We start from the raw sequence: 16,216 nt of genomic DNA, 5'->3' as shown, positions 1-16,216 counted from the left end.
TCTTGATGGGATGACCTGAGGGAGGAGGGCCTTAGGGCATTCACACGTGCTGTTCCCTCCTGAAATGTTCTCCCTGCCCTTCCCTCCTGGACTTGGCTAACTCCTCATCTTTTTGCTTTAGCTCAGATACCACTTACTTCACCTCCCTAATCAAAATTAAAGTCTACAGTGTCCACAGGTGTACTCCCTTCATAGCACCAGCAGAACTATTTAGTTACTTCATACCAGGTGGAATTGTTCACAAAGTCTTCATTCAAATTACACTGACATCTGTTTTTATGGGTCAGTGCTTAAGCTGTGTGCACTGTGAAACATTTTGAATCTCATCCTTGCGTGGAATCTGTTATTTTCCTTTAAAGCTATTATCACAATCAGTTTTCATATATAGGTGGGGCATGGTGGCTCATTTCTATAATCCTAACACTTTGGGAGGCTGGGGTGGGTGGATCACTTGAGGTCAGGAGTTCGAGACCCGCCTGGCCAACATTGTGAAACCCCGTCTCTATTAAAAAAAAAAAAAATACAGTCCGGGCATGGTGACTTGTGCCTGTAATCCCGGCACTGTGGGAGGCCGAGGCAGGTGGGTCACCTCAGGTTAGGAGTTCGAGACCAGCCTGACCAACATGGTGAAACACCGTCTCTACTAAAGAATATAAAAATTAGCCAGGCGTGGTGGCATGCACCTATAATCCCAGCTACTCAAGAGGCTGAGGCATGGTAATGGCTTGAACCTGGGAGGTGGAGGTTGCAGTGAGCCGAGATCATGCCACTGTACTCCAGCCTGGGTGACAGAGTGAGACTCTGTCTCCAAAAAATCCAAAAATTCATATATGTAGACACACAGACATACAAATACATATATGGATATTAGAGAGAGAGAGGCAGACAGGGAGAGAGAGAGAGAGAAAGTGTATGAGAGAGCTTTCTTCTCTTGGTATCTTTCATGATAATAGGAATATGTTCTGCTCATCAAGATATACCCAATGCTGACTGTGCACTGTGGCTCATGCCTGTAATCCTAGCACTTTGGGAGGCCAAGGCAGGCAGATCACCTCAGGAACACCTGAGGTTAGGAGTTCCAGGCCAGCCTGGCCAACATGATGGAACCCCATCTCCAGAAAAACAAAAATACAAAAATTAGCTGGGCATGATGGTGGATGCCTGTAATCCCAGCTACTCGAGAGGCTGAGGTGGGAGAATAGCTTGAACACAGGAGGCAGAGATTGCAGTGAGCCGAGATCACGCCATTGCACTCCAGCTTGGGTGTCTTTTATTAACTCTTTTTTTTGGGGGGGGAATGGAGTCTCGCTGTGTTGCCCAGGCTGGAGTGCAGTAGCGTGATCACGGCTCACTGCAAACTCTGCCTCCTGGGTTCACGCCGTTCTTCTGCCTCAGCCTCTGAAGTAGCTGGGACTATAGGCGCCCACCACCACACCCAGCTAGTTATTTATTTTTGTATTTTTAGTAGAGATAGGGTTTCACCGTATTAGCCAGGATGGTCTCGATCTCCTGACCTCGTGACCTCCCCGTCTCGGCCTCCCAAAGTGCTGGGATTACACACGTGAGTCACCGCACCCAGTCTCTCTTTTTTTTTCTTCTTTTTTTTTTTGAGACGGAGTCTCGCTCTGTTGCCAGGCTGGAGTACAGTGGTACGATCTTGGCTCACTGCAACCTCTGCCGCCTGGGTTACAGCGATTCTCCCGCCTCAGTCTCCCAAGTAGCTGCGACTACAGACGCGCTCTACCATACCCAGCTAATTTTCGTATTTTTAGTAGAGATGGGGTTTCACCCATGTTGGCCTGGCCTGGGGTTGGCCAGGATGGTCTCAAACTCCTGACCTCAGATGATCTGCCTGCCTCGGCCTCCCAAAGTGCTGAAATTACAAGTGTGAGCCATTGCGCCTGGCCATTTTTAAATTTTTTTATTTTTATTTATTTGTTTTGAGATGGAGTCTTGCTGTATCTCCCAGGCTGGAGTGCAGTGGCACGATATTGGCTCACTGCAACCTCCGCCTCCTGGGTTCAAGCAGTTCTCCTGCTTCAGCCTCCTAAGTAGCTGTGATTCCAGGAGCCCACCACCATGCCTGGCTAATTTTGTATTTTTGGTAGAGACGGGGTTTCACCATGTTGGACAGTCTGGTCTCCAAATCCTGACCTCAGGTGATCCACCTGCCTCGGCCTTCCAAAGTGCTGGGATTATAGGCGTGAGCCATCTTGCCCAGCCTTTCTTATTAACCCTTTTTTTTTTTCTTTGAGAAGGAGTCTGGCTCTGTTGCCCAGGCTGGAGTGCAGAGGTCCCATCGTGGCTCACTACAAGCGCCGCCTCCCAGGTTCACGCCATTCTCCTGCCTTGAGGAAAGAGAGAGACCCTCTCATATTGTTTTATACTCAGTACCTGTTTTAACAAAAAAACAATGAAGGAAAACCAAAGACAGGCAGTCCGGCGCCAGGCCCAGAACCAGGCCTGGGTCTCCCTGGCCTAAACCCGGTAGTTAAAAATCAACTTATGACTTAGAAACCAATGTTCCTGACATTGTATAGAAGAACATTGTGAAACTCCCTGCCCTGTTCTGTTTCTCTCTGACTACCAGTGCATGAAACCCATGTCACATACCCCCTGCTTGCTCAAATCAATTACAACCCTTTCATATGAAATCTTTAGTGTTGTGAGCCCTTAAAAGGGACAGAAATTGTGCACTTGGGAAGCTTGGATTTTAAGGGAGTAGCTTGCTGATGCTCCCAGCTGAATAAAGCCTTTCCTTCCACAACTGGGTGTCTGAGAGGTTTTGTCTGCGGCTCATCCTGCTACAGCCTCAGCCTCCCGAGTAGCTGGGACTACAGGCACCTGCCACCACGCCCGGCTAATTTTTTCTATGTTTTAGTAGAGATGGGGTTTCACTGTGTTAGCCAGGATGGTCTCTGCTGACCTCGTGATTCACCTGCCTCGGCCTCCCAAAGTGCTGGGATTACAGGCATGAGCCACCGCGCCCAGCTTCTTATTAACTCTTTAACACTTGTTACTTTCTGTTTTTAAGAGCGGTCAGAGGCCAGGTGGATAGCCTAAGCTCTGGAGTTCGAGACCAGCCTGAGCAAAGTGGTGAAACCCATCCCTTCAAGAAATACAAACAATAAAAAAACAAAAAATTAGCTGGGCGTGGTGGCATGCACCTGTAGTCCCAGCTACTCTGGAGAATGAGCTAGGAGAATCACTTCAGCGTGGGAGGTGGTGGTTGTAGTGAGCTGAGATTTTACCACTGCACTCCCATATGGGTTAGTGAGACCTTCCCAAAAAATAAAAAGGTTAGGTTCCAGGCTTAACACTCTGAAATAAGACATAATTTGGATATTATTTATTTAATTGTATTACTTTTTTTTTTGTAGAGAAGTGGGGGTTCTATGTGGCTCAAGCTAGTTTCAAACTCCTGGGCTCAAGCAATCCTCCTGCCTTTGCCTCCCAAAGTGCTAGGATTACTAGTGTGAACCACCATGCCCCACCTATTTTGGTATACTTTAATTATGTATTTCATTTTATACTTACTTTCTGTCGGCAAGTGATATTGATTTTAGACGTACTATAGGAATATGAAGTTTGATTTATATCTTTTATTTAAGACTGATACAAAAATATTTAGTAATTGTCATTCAGATACTTTGGTATGGAAGAAATTGTGAGGATGGTTCTGATTGAGATTTATTACTTTCCATCAGCTCTATGTTAAGGTGAAGCCAGTTTGAAGTTTGAACCTCAACTTGGTTGTGCTGTGGGCACTAGCTGAAGAGAGTCACAAGTTAATATTTACAACCAATCATTTCCTGTGCTATTTCATAAACATTTCTCCTTTATCCAGCTAATTCCTCAGGTCTGGAGGAGGGTCTTGTAGACAGATTAATGGAACTGGCAATGAGAATGAGTTTAATTTTTGCTTCCGGCCTTATTCCAGGGTCATTTTTTTTTTTTTTTTTGAGACGGGATCTCGCACTGTCGCCCAGGCTGGAGTGCAATGGTGCGATCTCGGCTCACTGCAACCTCCGCCTCCCGGGTTCTAGCGATTCTCCTGCCTCAGCCTCCTAAGTAGCTGGGATTACAGGCGCGCACCACCATGCCAGTCTAATTTTTTTGTATATTTAGTAGAGAGGGGGTTTCACCATGTTGGCCAGGCTGCTGGTCTTGAACTCCTGACATCCTTATCTGCCCACCTTGGCCTCCCAAAGTGCTGGGATTACAGGCGTGAGCCACCGCGCTCGGCCTTCCAGGGTCTTAATACAAAACCGGGTGTGGCTGGTGGCGATGGTCAGTGATGAAAGATCCAGAGGGGAAAAGCGGACATACTATGTGCATTATCTAATCTCAGCCAGTGATCCAACTCCATAGTCTGTGACTTTTAGAGTCCTCCAATACTTGCAAGCTGCATCTTCACATTTAAACTTTCTGGGGGAAAACGAGCAGGGACGAGTTTTAGGAAATACCAGATGTGGCTGCGATTTTCTACAGTGAAGGGGCGTGGAAGGGGACAATGGCAATAGAAGCGGGTTTCTGAAGTTGTGTTTGTACTTGATTTTAAGCGAGCTGTGAACAACCCGTGTCCAAGTAAGTGGCTGAGAGGTGATCGTAAGAACAAGTTCAGTCGTAGAGTACTCGTAACACAGAACTGGTTGAAACCCCGCCCTCCGTCTCCGGGCTTTCTTTCAGGGCGACTTTGTCAGTACCCCAAACTGTCCCCGCATGAGGTCACTCTGCACGGTCACGTGCTCGAGGCCACGGGAGCGCCACATCGCCAGCCGCACCCCTCCACCCCCACTCTGCCCACGTGACCCGGCCTAGTTTCTCCAGGCCCATCCCTACGCCTCACTCGTGAGGCCCCGCCCCACGCTGAGCGCTCCGCCCGCGACCCTCCGCCACTTACCCTCCCCGGCTCAAGCACGACCCGTGGACCCACGTGCTTTTTCTTGTCCAATGGGAGCCGGCTCCCGGGGGCGAAGGGGCGGGGAGGAAAGGAACGACTGCGTTACGTTGCGAGAAGGGGCGGGACCTGCAACGTCGGACAGAACGAGGGGACGTAACGGAGGCAGGTCGGAGCCGCTGCTGTCGCCATGACCCGTGAGCACCGAGCCCTCTTCTCCTTGCCCTTTTCTTTCCGTTCACCCTAAACACGACCGCCAAGTCGCCTGCTTTGACCTTCGGTAGCTTCCCTAGCGAGGCCTTTCTCTGGGCGCGCTCTGTAGCCACCCTCACACTCGGTGTCCGGAAATCGAGCCCTTTGCCTACGGCCACTTCACGGGACCACCCCTTCGCGTTAGGCATAGGCCCTCCCGGATCTTCCGCGGTGTGAGGAGAAGGCTAGTGCTCCGGTGATAGGCCCAGAGCCCCCTACTCCACAAGTCAACCCATCCCCCACAGAGACCCAAACCGTCCACACACACCCCGCCAGCTGTTTGGGGCCCACGCTGCCCCAAAACATGCCTCCAGCTGGCCCCTTGGACCCCTTTTCTCCGCTCCTCATTTTGACCTGGCCCGTGGCAGATTCGCCACTCCCCCCTACCCCAAGCAGCCTGGGCCTCGAAGTGGGCCGTTGTCGGGGCCCGGGGATTGAAGTGGTGTTGGATCCTGCTGCTGGCCGTGCTGGGGTAGAAGGGTCGCCGGTGTGTGGGCAGAGCGGCCCCCGCATCTCACCTTTAATCTTCTTTCCTTAGGCGGTAACCAGCGTGAGCTCGCCCGCCAGAAGAATATGAAAAAGCAGAGCGACTCGGTTAAGGGAAAGCGCCGAGATGACGGGCTTTCTGCTGCCGCCCGCAAGCAGAGGTAGCCCCAGGGAGGGGAGGGAAAGGGACGGTGGAGACCTGGGTTAGACCAAGGGTTACAGTAGGAGAGACCTACCTCAGGGCTTGAATCTGGACTAGTCGTGAGGAGCAGAGTGCATTGCTTCCTCTAGGGTTTTATTTCCTCCCCACCCTGCAAATTGTCAGCTCACAGCCTTACAGGAAAGGACGGGGGCGGGCACCTGCCCTCAGTCTGATTTCTGAGCGTCCCTGGGTCTGACCTTAAGGGCAAGGGCAGGGAGCTTCACATTTTAAATACAGTTGTGGTTATGGCAGCCCAGTACTTTTGGCCCTCCTTGCTGTTCGGTTTTCCTCCCTTCTCCCAACCTACTCACTGGTGTTGCTGGGTGTGGTACTCAACACAGAATAGAGAGCCTTGGGCCTGTGTCGCCAGACTTCTGACCCCTTGGGCAACAGCCAAATGGAGACTGGTTGCCTTTTGAGCCTCAGCTCTCTTCCTCTTGTTCTCCTAGGGTGGGAGTACAGCAGCCAAACGCTGAACTTAGTCCCATCCACTTCCATCTTATCCTTTGTGCCCTTCATCCCCCTGCATCTTGTCCTTTTTGCCCTCTGGTACCTCCCAGTGCCCCATCATCTCTACCCCCAGGGACTCGGAGATCATGCAGCAGAAGCAGAAAAAGGCAAACGAGAAGAAGGAGGAACCCAAGTAGCTTTGTGGCTTCGTGTCCAACCCTCTTGCCCTTCGCCTGTGTGCCTGGAGCCAGTCCCACCACGCTCGCGTTTCCTCCTGTAGTGCTCACAGGTCCCAGCACCGATGGCATTCCCTTTGCCCTGAGTCTGCAGTGGGTCCCTTTTGTGCTTCCTTCCCCTCAGGTAGCCTCTCTCCCCCTGGGCCACTCCCGGGGGTGAGGGGGTTACCCCTTCCCAGTGTTTTTTATTCCTGTGGGGCTCACCCCAAAGTATTAAAAGTAGCTTTGTAATTCCTTGAGCGCCTGGTTTGACTGGGGACTTGGGGGGATGGGGTTGGAGGAATGACTGCCCTTTCCCACCAAAAAGGGAGAACTCTTTAGACTCAGATTGTGGATACAGGCTTAATCAGTGAAACATCACAGAAGCCTTTTATTATGCAATGACAACCAAACAAGTACTCCGGATATGCGGTAGAGGAATCCTCAAAGAACCATAGAGACTTCTTTTCTGTGATTTTTGTTCCCCACCCTTGAACACCATCTCTAGGATGGAGTTGGCCTAAGAGTGAAGGCTGCAAGATCTGTGTTTATGCCTCTCTTCCTCATTCTTCCTCAGTTTGTTCGTCTACTTGAAAGTTGGCCAAAAAATCCTGCTGCTCACCAACTTCCCATGGTCAGCTGCTGTCAAGTGTTCACATTCTCTTCTGTCATTCCTCGTGGAATGAGGGTGGTTTTGTCTTCCCGCTTCCCTTGACCTCAAGATCAGGATTAAAACCTGGGGTAGCTCTGTGCTCCTTTCTTCCTATGCCCTGGTTTGTTCTGTGTCCGGGCTTCTTATATCCGTGTGCCCAGGGCTGAACTGCTTATTTTCCTTTCTCCAAGGGCAATGCCGAGTCTTCAGTCCCTGTTGGTCTTTCCCCACCCCCACTTCCAGCCCAAGAGCCAGGAAAAGGCTGGTGCCACACTGTCTGCTGGGATCAGCAGTGGTTCCTGAGCTGCTGATTTGGGTGTTAGGCTCTTGAGCTGGGATGCAGCAACAGTAGCTCCAGTGAGTCAGACACTCTGCCCAGCGCATTAGACTGTATTGGACCACTTCTTCGAGTTCATAGTATTGACTTCAGCCCAAAGGGAGATAACGCCCCATGTGTCCTTGAGGTATTGAGCTGGGCTGGACAGTTCCCCTTGAGCCAACTCTAGGAGTACAATGTCAGGAGAACCCCAGTTTGTGAAAAGGACTTAGACTGGAGGATATTTGTTATCTGGGGATATGATGCGGTGGCGGTGGCGCCTCAAGAGAAGGGGCTGGGGTTTCTGGGTGGGGGACCAACAGAGTGGTGCCAGTAACAGCCCCAGATAGAGGAGTACGCAGGCCCAGCATGAGGCAACCTTGACCCAGAAGGTGGCCCAGCTACCCTTGATGAAGGTCTTTTCCAGTTCTGCTCCCTCATAGCTGTGTAACCAAAGGCTCTGGTTAGAGAGTATGAAGGGCCTTAGCTTTTAGATGTGTTCTACCTCCTCACCAATTATGGCAGACCCACGTGTCTGGAATGGCCTTGAATTGCTCTTTCTGTAAAACAGCTCTTCAGGAGAGTATCTAAGGCCCACCTCCATCTTACCTGAACCAGTTGGTAAGGGTAACCATGACATAGAGTGAGGCAAGGAAGAAGACGAAGTGGAAGGCAGAATAGTTGTAGGAAAAATGCTGGACTTGGACTGGAGGAGCTGGAGGGGTCTCTTGGTCAGCTGGCCTAGCAGCACCACCCCTTTGCCCTGGAGAGATGAAATGGCTGCTGGGAGCAGTGCTGCCGAAACACCTCTTCTCCTCTCCCCCAACTACCTTTGTTAAGGCTCTTGAGGGTTCTTACGGCACTCCACACTTCGGTTTCTCACTTGGCACTCACCTTCGTCTGCCTCCACTATTTCAGGGCAGCAGAAACACAGTGAGGGCTTCTGCAAAACATAACGCAGGTTTTGGAATGGTCTTAAAAGATGTGAGGGTGTTAATCTAGGAAACTTCCCTCGTGAAAAGATTGGTCTAGTATTAAAAAGTGGAGGCACACCTGGGTTCAAATTCTAGCTCCAGCATATAACTGGCTGTGCAGACTTTGGTAAGATGTTTAATCTTTTGTGCCTCGATTTCTCCATTTGTAAAATGGAGCAAATACCTACCTCACAGGGTTGTTGTGAGGGTTAAATTAAATGAGATTATGTAAAAGTATCTAGCACAGTTGCCTAGCACATTGTGGGTACTCAATAAAAGGTAATAGCTATAATCAGCATTCTGGGTAGAGGTTGGTAGGATGTGTGTGTGTCTTTGTGTGGGGGAGGGAGGGTGTTGGGGTATTGAGCTCTTTTTCCTCACCTGAAACTCATAGCGGTAAACCTTGACAATCCACAAGGGTCCAAATACCTCAGCCAGGTAGGAGGCCTCATTGCTGAGAAATAATAGAGTTCTTAAGCTGGTCTAGTTAAATAGGTATTATCTGGGGGCATTTACTACCAATTGGTCCATACTGGTAATCCTCAAAAGGGTACCATACTCCCTGTGCCCTTTTCCACCAAAGATTTGGAATTCTATTCATGGGAGAGCCCTAAGATCTTTGGACATATTTTAAATTCTCAAATCATTCCCCCAACCCCCTTCATCTCATACAGATCATCTAACAAAGTACTATTCTTAGAATTTGTCCCTGTTTGTGGAGAGCTTTTCTCACTCTCGTCTTGCTCTAAACTCTATGGTCCCAGACATTCTCCTGACCATCCTTCCCTGTCTTGGGCACCGTCCTTTCATACCTCCACCCTTGACACTTACGCACCAAGCAAAAAGCACACAAGCATACATGATGCCAGCACTCAGCATTGCTAGAGAGGTATCTGGTGTTTGGGGTTCCATTTTACTCAGGCCAGGGAGGCACAGGGTGTGATTCTGTCCTTGAAGGATTACTGGGAAGGGACAACAGAAGAGATGGGTATTAAGAACAATGAGCTAGGTATTTGGCAGGGGCAAAAAAAGGTCTTAGCATGGAGGATCCAGGTCCTGTCCCTTACCTCTCTCTGGAGGACGGCTGGACAGCGCAGAGAAAGTCAGATACATGATGTAGCAGCTGATGACAGAAGCTTGTAGAAGGCCAGAGCGGGGTTGCTCTGGGGAGTGAGTATCATTGCTTTAGTCTACAGGCTGGCAATTTCCTCCATTTCTACCCCCACTTGTACTTCTGTCTCCCCATCCCTTGGTGGGGGTAGGGAAGCAGAGATTCTTTTATGAAATAATTGAGATTAGGGAGGTAATGAAACTTGCTACGCTTTTAAGGCCCCCAAAACCTGGAATGTACCCACTGAGGCGGATGCAAGGAGCGATGGAGAGGAAGGAGATGAGGCCACAGAAGCAAAGGTGCAGACTGAGGAGCATCTTGTTGAGCAGGCAGCCAGCTGGGTGTGTATAGTAGCGGAATAGGAGCACAGCTCCCACACCTGCCATGCTGTAGAATCCTAGGGTGGCCAGCAGGACAGCCAGGAACCAGCTGCAGTCTTGAGCTGCACCTGTCTGCCTAAGGGTGGAAAGTCGGCAGTGGCTTGGAGCTCCAACTTTTTTTTTTCTTTTTTTTGAGATGGGAGTCTTGCTCTGTTGCCCAGGCTGGAGTGCAATGGCACGGTTTCGGCTCATTGCAATCTCCACCTCCTGGGTTCAAGTGATTCTCCTACTTCAGCCTCCTGAGTGCTGGGATTATAGGTGCCTACCACCATGTCTGGCTAATTTTTGTTTTTACTAGAGATGGGGTTTCACCATGTTGGCCAGGCTGGTCTCGAACTCCTGACCTCATGATCCACCCACCTCGGCCTCCCAAAGTGCTGGGATTACAGGCGAGAGCCACTGGGCCCAGCCAGTGCTCCAACTCTTTTACCCATTACCAACTATTCCCATCTTCCCAGAAGACTGCTGTGACTCTCCATCCTACTTGGCTCACACAGTCATCACATTCCTAAGCTTTTTTTGATACTGCTCAGTGGGAAGCTGTGGGACCAGTGTTCTGCCGTGCCTTTTGCCCAGCCCTCTCCCTGTAGTATTACTAGAAACCTCCCCAGGAAGAGGCTTTAGGGTTATGTGCCCCTTACCAGTTCTTGTTCCAGGAATGGGCAAAAGCTGTAATAAGCACCAACTGCAGTAGGATGAATGCAAAGCCTCCGCAGATGCCAACGTAATGCCATGCTGCAAGATGGGCACCGGTGGAAAATTGTGGTCAAATCGTTACTTTTTTTTTTTTTGAGAGGGAGCCTTGCTCTGTCACCCAGGCTAGAGTGCAGTGGCGTGATCTCAGCTCACTGCAACCTCTGCCTCCTGGGATCAAGTGATTCTCCTGCCTCCACCTCCCGAGTAGCTGGGATTACAGGTGCGTGCCACCACGCCCGGCTAATATGTTGAATTTTTAGTAGAGATGGGGTTTCACCATGTTAGCCAGGATGATCTCAATCTCCTGACCTCATGATCCGCCCGCCTCAGCCTCCTAAAGTGCTGGGAATACAGGTGTGAGCCACCGCACCCGGCTGTTACTCCTCTTGTTACCCACTTGTTATCTTAGAAAACTTAGCCTACTCCTGCCAAGAGTATGGGAGGGAGAGTACCTGGGAAGAGATGCTCATCAGGAATGCAGAAGGCAAGAGCACAGAGACCTAACAGGAACAGCAGCTTGAGGAGCCAGAAGCTGCTTAGGAGGGAGAAAGAAAACCAGACTCAGAAGAAAAGGCAAAGGACAGTGGAGAGTGCCTATGGGCAAAGGCAAAAGAGAAACCAAAAATATAGGAAAGAGGACAGAAGAGACAAGGAGGAACCAATCCCAAATGAGAGGGGGCTGGGACAGGCCTACTGCCCCTTATTCCAAATTCTAACTCAAAGATACTTAAATAATAGCATCTGGGCAATGTTTTACAGTTTATAAAGGATTATGTTACCAAGATAACCTCACTGTTATCTTCATTTTAGATGCTAGGAGCACAAAGAGGATAAGTGTCTGGCTCAAGGTTATACAGCAAGTACACCAGAAGCAGGGACTTAAACCTGTTTTCTGTCTTTTTACAGTGCTATTACTTCATTCCGGAATTTCCTTTACCCAGCTTGTGTCTACTTTCCCTCCTCTGCCCCCTCCCCACCCAGAAAGTACACACAAACCTATTATGCAGCTGTGCCCGCGGGCTGGTGGGGGAGTGGAGGTGGACCAGCAACACAGCCTGCAGCAGGTGGAAGGTGGCGGTTCCTGCACATACTCGGTACACAGCCCCAGAGCCACTGAGCACTGGACAGTCAGAGAGGCCAAACAGGTGGGCACACAACCCCGAGGGCATCTGGATCTGGGAGTGTGTGTGTGAGAAATGGCAGGACAAGTCATAATGCATGGAAAGGTACCTACTTGTCACGGGTATGACCACTCATTTGTCTCCTGCCCCCAACCGAAATCTATCTTAGGGTTTTTCCTTTTATCTCTTCCCACCTGACAACCCCACCCCCTCTCACTTACTCTGTGTGTCTTGCCCCACACCCTTTCCACTACTGTCCTTGACAGCAGGAGGCAGCAGATTGCTGAGGCCCCCACATGGAGGAGGATGTAGAACAGGCGGCTGCAAGTGGATGCGGTGAGAGAGGGCCACCTAGAGTGGCAGCAGCTGGCACAAGGAGCAGGCCCACAGCAGCACACCTGGGGGTAGAGCAGATGCAAGGCAGCGAGGTGGAGACTTGCTGAGGAAAGGCATACGTTAATGTATGTGTGAGGTTAACCCAGGAGGCTGAATTCCAGAATTTCCCCTTCCCCTTTCTTCCTTTTACTCAGGTTCTGTTTCAAGCTGATTCCAGCCATTTGGGATTGCCTTCCACTGACAACTTAGTAGGGCTTTCATTGTAAGCAGGCTTGAGATACCTGACCTTTCTCTAGACCTAAACACCTGGGGCTGGGAACATGGCGGGAGACATTTACAGATTACCGGGGGCAAAGTACCAGAATGACATTAGAGGAGAAAAGAGTCCTGTCGTTTTTACTGGCTTCTGCATGTTTTCCTCCCCAGCTTCGGCCACTCTACCATTCGCACCCTCTCACCTGACAGAAGGGGCTTTTCACTAGGACACTGCTGCCTCCGCTGCGCTGCTGTGCCAGGCCCAGGGAGGTGCTGGGGCTGGGGCCGGCCTTGGCACCCACCATCCTTGTCCCAGGGATTAGGCTTAGGTCCACCAGATGGAAGGCAGATGAGAGCAGCAGCTCCTTCTGTCCTCAGCCCATTGGACTGCCACTGTGTTGGGGCTGAGCACCGGGTCCCGGGCAGAATGCGGACGTCTGGAAGAGAACACTGACCTCCAGGATGTGGTAAATGCAAACGCCCTGTGAAGGAGCTTTGTCCTCAGGGCCTCAACACTGCGGCCACTCAGGCTGTTCTCTCCAGATTATGGGGCAGTTTGTCTATCTGGCCCCCTGTGGATTAGCATTCTTAAATTGGTTTAGGATTAGACGTCATCCATTCAGGTTGAACGGAGTTCCCTGAGGTGGGTGCGTCTCTGTGTTGAGGGAACTATTCCTAGTTTATGAGGTGGTAAGGATGTCGGTGGGGTGGGCTGGAGCGGTGACGGGTTAGGTCTGAGAGAAAGCCCTTGCACAAAACACTGTACAAACCCGAAAGGAAGTCTGAGAGACGAACCACCTTCCTCGCTGAAGCTTCTAGAACTGGAGCAGAAAGAAGGTGTGGCCCAGGGCCAGCTCCGCCTCCTCCCCGAGCGGAAGCTGTGTCAGTTGCCGGAAGTCGCCGTGAGGTGGGGCTTATGCGGCGGCGTGGTGAAATAGATATGGCGACTGAGGGAGATGTGGAGCTGGAATTAGAGACTGAGAGCAGTGGACCAGAGCGGCCTCCCGAGAAGCCACGGAAGCATGACAGCGGTGCGGCGGACTTGGAGCGGGTCACCGACTATGCGGAGGAGAAGGAGATCCAGAGTTCCAATCTGGAGACGGTGAGGTTGGCCAAGAGCATGTCGGGGCGGGCTGAGAGCAGAGGGGGGCTCTGAGGCTGTAGCTGGAAGCCAGCATTCCAAGACGGGGTTCTGATCCCGATGGCAGGAGGAGGCAGTAGGGTAGAGCCGAGGGAAACAAGGGTCACCGGAGCCCGCCGCTTGCCTTAAGGAACTTGATAGGGGGTTTAAGGGGACCTCAGGTGCATAGAATGGAATTAAACATGGTCCTTGCTACCTGGTAACACTTGTCATCGTGAATCCATACATGAACCGCTTGTTTTATTGGCCTTGTAGATTATTGGGAATTGTGGGTAGCGGTGCAGTAACTAGACCTGCCTTTGCCATAGGCCATGTCTGTGATTGGAGACAGAAGGTCCCGGGAGCAGAAAGCCAAACAGGAGCGGTAAGTCTTCAGGGGCAGCCAACTTTTAACAGTTCTTCCCTCCCCGCTCCCCAGACAAAAATAGAAACCATTATTAAGCCTTTATACCGCTCTTCAACTTTATCACCAATTCCTGCAGATCTAGGCGCCACAACTTTGTTAGTAGAAAGCCTCCTGGCAACTCCTGCTGCCAAGACTCCAGGGGAAAGGAGTATTAGTGGGAGTTTTTATTTTTTATTTTAATTTTTTTCTGAGACGGAGTTTCGCTCTTGTTGCCCAGGCTGGAGTGCAATGGCACGATCTCAGCTCACTGCAACCTCGCCTCCCAGGTTCCAGCGATTCTCCTACCTCAGCGTCCCTAGTAGCTGGGATTACAGGCATGTGCCACCACGCCCGGCTAATTTTGTATTTTTAGTAGAGACGGGATTCCTGGCTAATTTTGTATTTTTAGTAGAGACGGGATTTCTCTATGTTGGTCAGGCAGGTCTCAAACTCCCGACCTCAGGTAATCCGCCCGCCTCTGCCTCCCACAGTGATGGGATTATAGGCGTGAGCTCCCGCGCCCGGCCCTGGAGTTTTTACTTTCAATCAAGGGCTTATCAAGATTTTTTTACAGGGCACATCTGGGAATGACCCTTCCTGGGAGTTTATGGTGTTGGTTGAGAATGAGGCCTAATATACTTAAACATTTGCAGGGAGAAAGAACTGGCAAAAGTCACTATCAAGAAGGAAGATCTGGAGCTGATAGTGAGTAGTAGTGCCTAAGTACTGTATGGGGAGGGGAGGCTATTCTGCTTAATTTGGGTTGTTTCCTGAAACAAGCGGAGTCAGAATATTTGGTTGCACATTAATGCCTGGGAATCTATGTAACATGGTTTTTTTCTGCAGATGACCGAGATGGAGATATCTCGAGCAGCAGCAGAACGCAGCTTGCGGGAACACATGGGCAACGTGGTAGAGGCGCTTATTGCCCTAACCAACTGACGCGTGCTTCCACAAATATACCTACTGGATTAATTTATGGCAATAAAATTTTTTTTGTCTTTTTCAGTTCTATCATCTTGGGTCAAGTGGAGTATATACTATATATATATTTTGTGGGGAATTTATATGTTGGAGAATAACTGAATTTGAGTGACCCATTAAAATCTAGCACACCTGTATGAAAAATTAGTGTAGAAGAATACCTCATGTGCAGATGCTAGGGGGGCAGGACAGTCTCATTTGACTAGCTCTCAACAGTAAATAAGGTACATCTGGAGTCTCAGCAGAATTACTGTACTCAAATGGCATGTGTCTCCAAGACAGCTTATGAATATCTAAAAGGCCAGCTACCTGCCTAGGAGCCACTATACGTATAGATAGATGTAAGTTATGAACCCAGTTCATAGGCCACCTTGAGTTAGAATTTTGGTACCTACAACATGCTTGATTTCGAGTGATTAAAAAAAAAAAATTTGGCTGGACGCCGTGGTTGACGTCTCTAATCCCAGCACTTTGGGAGGCTGTGGCAGGCAGATCACGAGCTCAGGAGTTCGACCAGCCTGGCCAATACGTGAAACCCCATCTCTACTAAAAAGAGAAAAATTAGCCAGGCATGGTGGCGGGCACCTGTAATCCCAGCTACTCGGGAGGCTAAGGCAGGAGAATTGCTTGAAACTGGAAAGCAGAGGTTCCAGTGAGCTGATATCACGCCACTATACTCCAGCCTGGGTGAAAGAGTGAAACTCCATCTCAAAAAAAAAAAAAAAAGGCCGGGCCCGGTGGCTCACACCTGTAATCCTAGCACTTTGGGAGGCTAAGGTGGATCATGAGGTCAGGAGTTCAAGAAAAGCCTGAACAACATGGTGAAACCCTGTCTCTACTAAAAATACAAAAAAGAAAAAAAAAATTAGCCAGGTGTGGTAGCGCATGCCTGTAGTCCCAGCTACTCAGGAAGCTGAGGCAGAAGAATCACTTGAACCAGGGAGGTGGAGGTTGCAGTGAGTTGAGATTGTGCCACTGTACTCCAGCCTGGGTGATGGAATGAGGCTCTGTGTCAAAAACAAAACCAAACAAACAGAATTTAGGGGCCAGGCATGGTGGCTCACGCCTGTAATCCCAACACCTTGGAAAGCTGAGGCAAGAGGATCACTTGAGACCAGCTTGGGCAACACAGTGAGACTTCGTCTCTACTGGCCTCCCCTCCCCACCCAGCCCCCCTGGCCAAAAAAAGAATTTAGATGCCTGAGGGTTAGAACATGGTAAGACTAGAAGATACCAAAGGTTGGGCCAGGTGTGGTGACTCATGTCTATAACCCCAGCACTTTGGGGAGGCTGAGCTGGGAGGACTGCATGAAGTCAGGATTTCCAGAACAGCCTGGCCAACATAGCATAACCTTGTCTC

The 16,216-nt window shown here is 50.2% G+C and overlaps 3 protein-coding genes across 10 annotated transcripts; 2 read left to right on the top strand and 1 right to left on the bottom strand.

The window, feature by feature from the left end:
* Nucleotides 1–4,422: 4,422 nt before the first annotated feature.
* Nucleotides 4,423–6,765, top strand: SERF2 (small EDRK-rich factor 2). 6 transcript variants are annotated; one of them, XM_033190337.1, is made up of 3 exons: nucleotides 4,423–5,097; nucleotides 5,691–5,799; nucleotides 6,401–6,765. In XM_033190337.1, exons 1-3 carry the CDS (start codon nucleotides 5,091–5,093, stop codon nucleotides 6,684–6,686), a joined length of 402 nt encoding a protein of 133 aa, XP_033046228.1. In that variant the 5' UTR covers nucleotides 4,423–5,090; the 3' UTR covers nucleotides 6,687–6,765. The 6 variants fall into 6 exon arrangements, with proteins under 6 accessions (XP_033046228.1, XP_033046231.1, XP_033046229.1 ...); XM_033190340.1 differs by having other exon boundaries at nucleotides 4,695–5,097; nucleotides 6,424–6,765; XM_033190338.1 differs by having other exon boundaries at nucleotides 5,046–5,180.
* Nucleotides 6,766–7,306: 541 nt separating this feature from the next.
* On the bottom strand, nucleotides 7,307–12,682 carry SERINC4 (serine incorporator 4). The gene is made up of 12 exons (XM_033190345.1): nucleotides 12,550–12,682; nucleotides 11,977–12,153; nucleotides 11,631–11,809; nucleotides 11,087–11,166; nucleotides 10,580–10,673; nucleotides 9,803–10,014; nucleotides 9,515–9,610; nucleotides 9,283–9,409; nucleotides 8,829–8,901; nucleotides 8,368–8,416; nucleotides 8,083–8,236; nucleotides 7,307–7,916 (listed from the first exon to the last, which is right to left on the bottom strand). Exons 1-12 carry the CDS (start codon nucleotides 12,649–12,651, stop codon nucleotides 7,703–7,705), a joined length of 1,557 nt encoding a protein of 518 aa, XP_033046236.1. The 5' UTR covers nucleotides 12,652–12,682; the 3' UTR covers nucleotides 7,307–7,702.
* Nucleotides 10,722–15,295, top strand: HYPK (huntingtin interacting protein K). 3 transcript variants are annotated; one of them, XM_033190335.1, is made up of 5 exons: nucleotides 10,722–12,813; nucleotides 13,159–13,448; nucleotides 13,796–13,851; nucleotides 14,526–14,577; nucleotides 14,719–14,889. In XM_033190335.1, exons 2-5 carry the CDS (start codon nucleotides 13,263–13,265, stop codon nucleotides 14,812–14,814), a joined length of 390 nt encoding a protein of 129 aa, XP_033046226.1. In that variant the 5' UTR covers nucleotides 10,722–12,813; nucleotides 13,159–13,262; the 3' UTR covers nucleotides 14,815–14,889. The 3 variants fall into 3 exon arrangements, with proteins under 3 accessions (XP_033046226.1, XP_033046227.1, XP_033046224.1); XM_033190333.1 differs by lacking the exon at nucleotides 10,722–12,813 and having other exon boundaries at nucleotides 13,311–13,448; nucleotides 13,743–13,851; nucleotides 14,719–15,295; XM_033190336.1 differs by lacking the exons at nucleotides 10,722–12,813; nucleotides 13,796–13,851; nucleotides 14,719–14,889 and having other exon boundaries at nucleotides 13,146–13,448; nucleotides 14,526–14,585.
* Nucleotides 15,296–16,216: the final 921 nt, after the last annotated feature.

The sequence above is a fragment of the Trachypithecus francoisi genome, unplaced genomic scaffold, assembly GCF_009764315.1.
Source record: "Trachypithecus francoisi isolate TF-2019V2 unplaced genomic scaffold, Tfra_2.0 Lachesis_group3, whole genome shotgun sequence".
Taxonomy (NCBI): domain Eukaryota; kingdom Metazoa; phylum Chordata; class Mammalia; order Primates; family Cercopithecidae; genus Trachypithecus; species Trachypithecus francoisi.
This window is presented reverse-complemented; position numbering and strand designations above follow the sequence as displayed.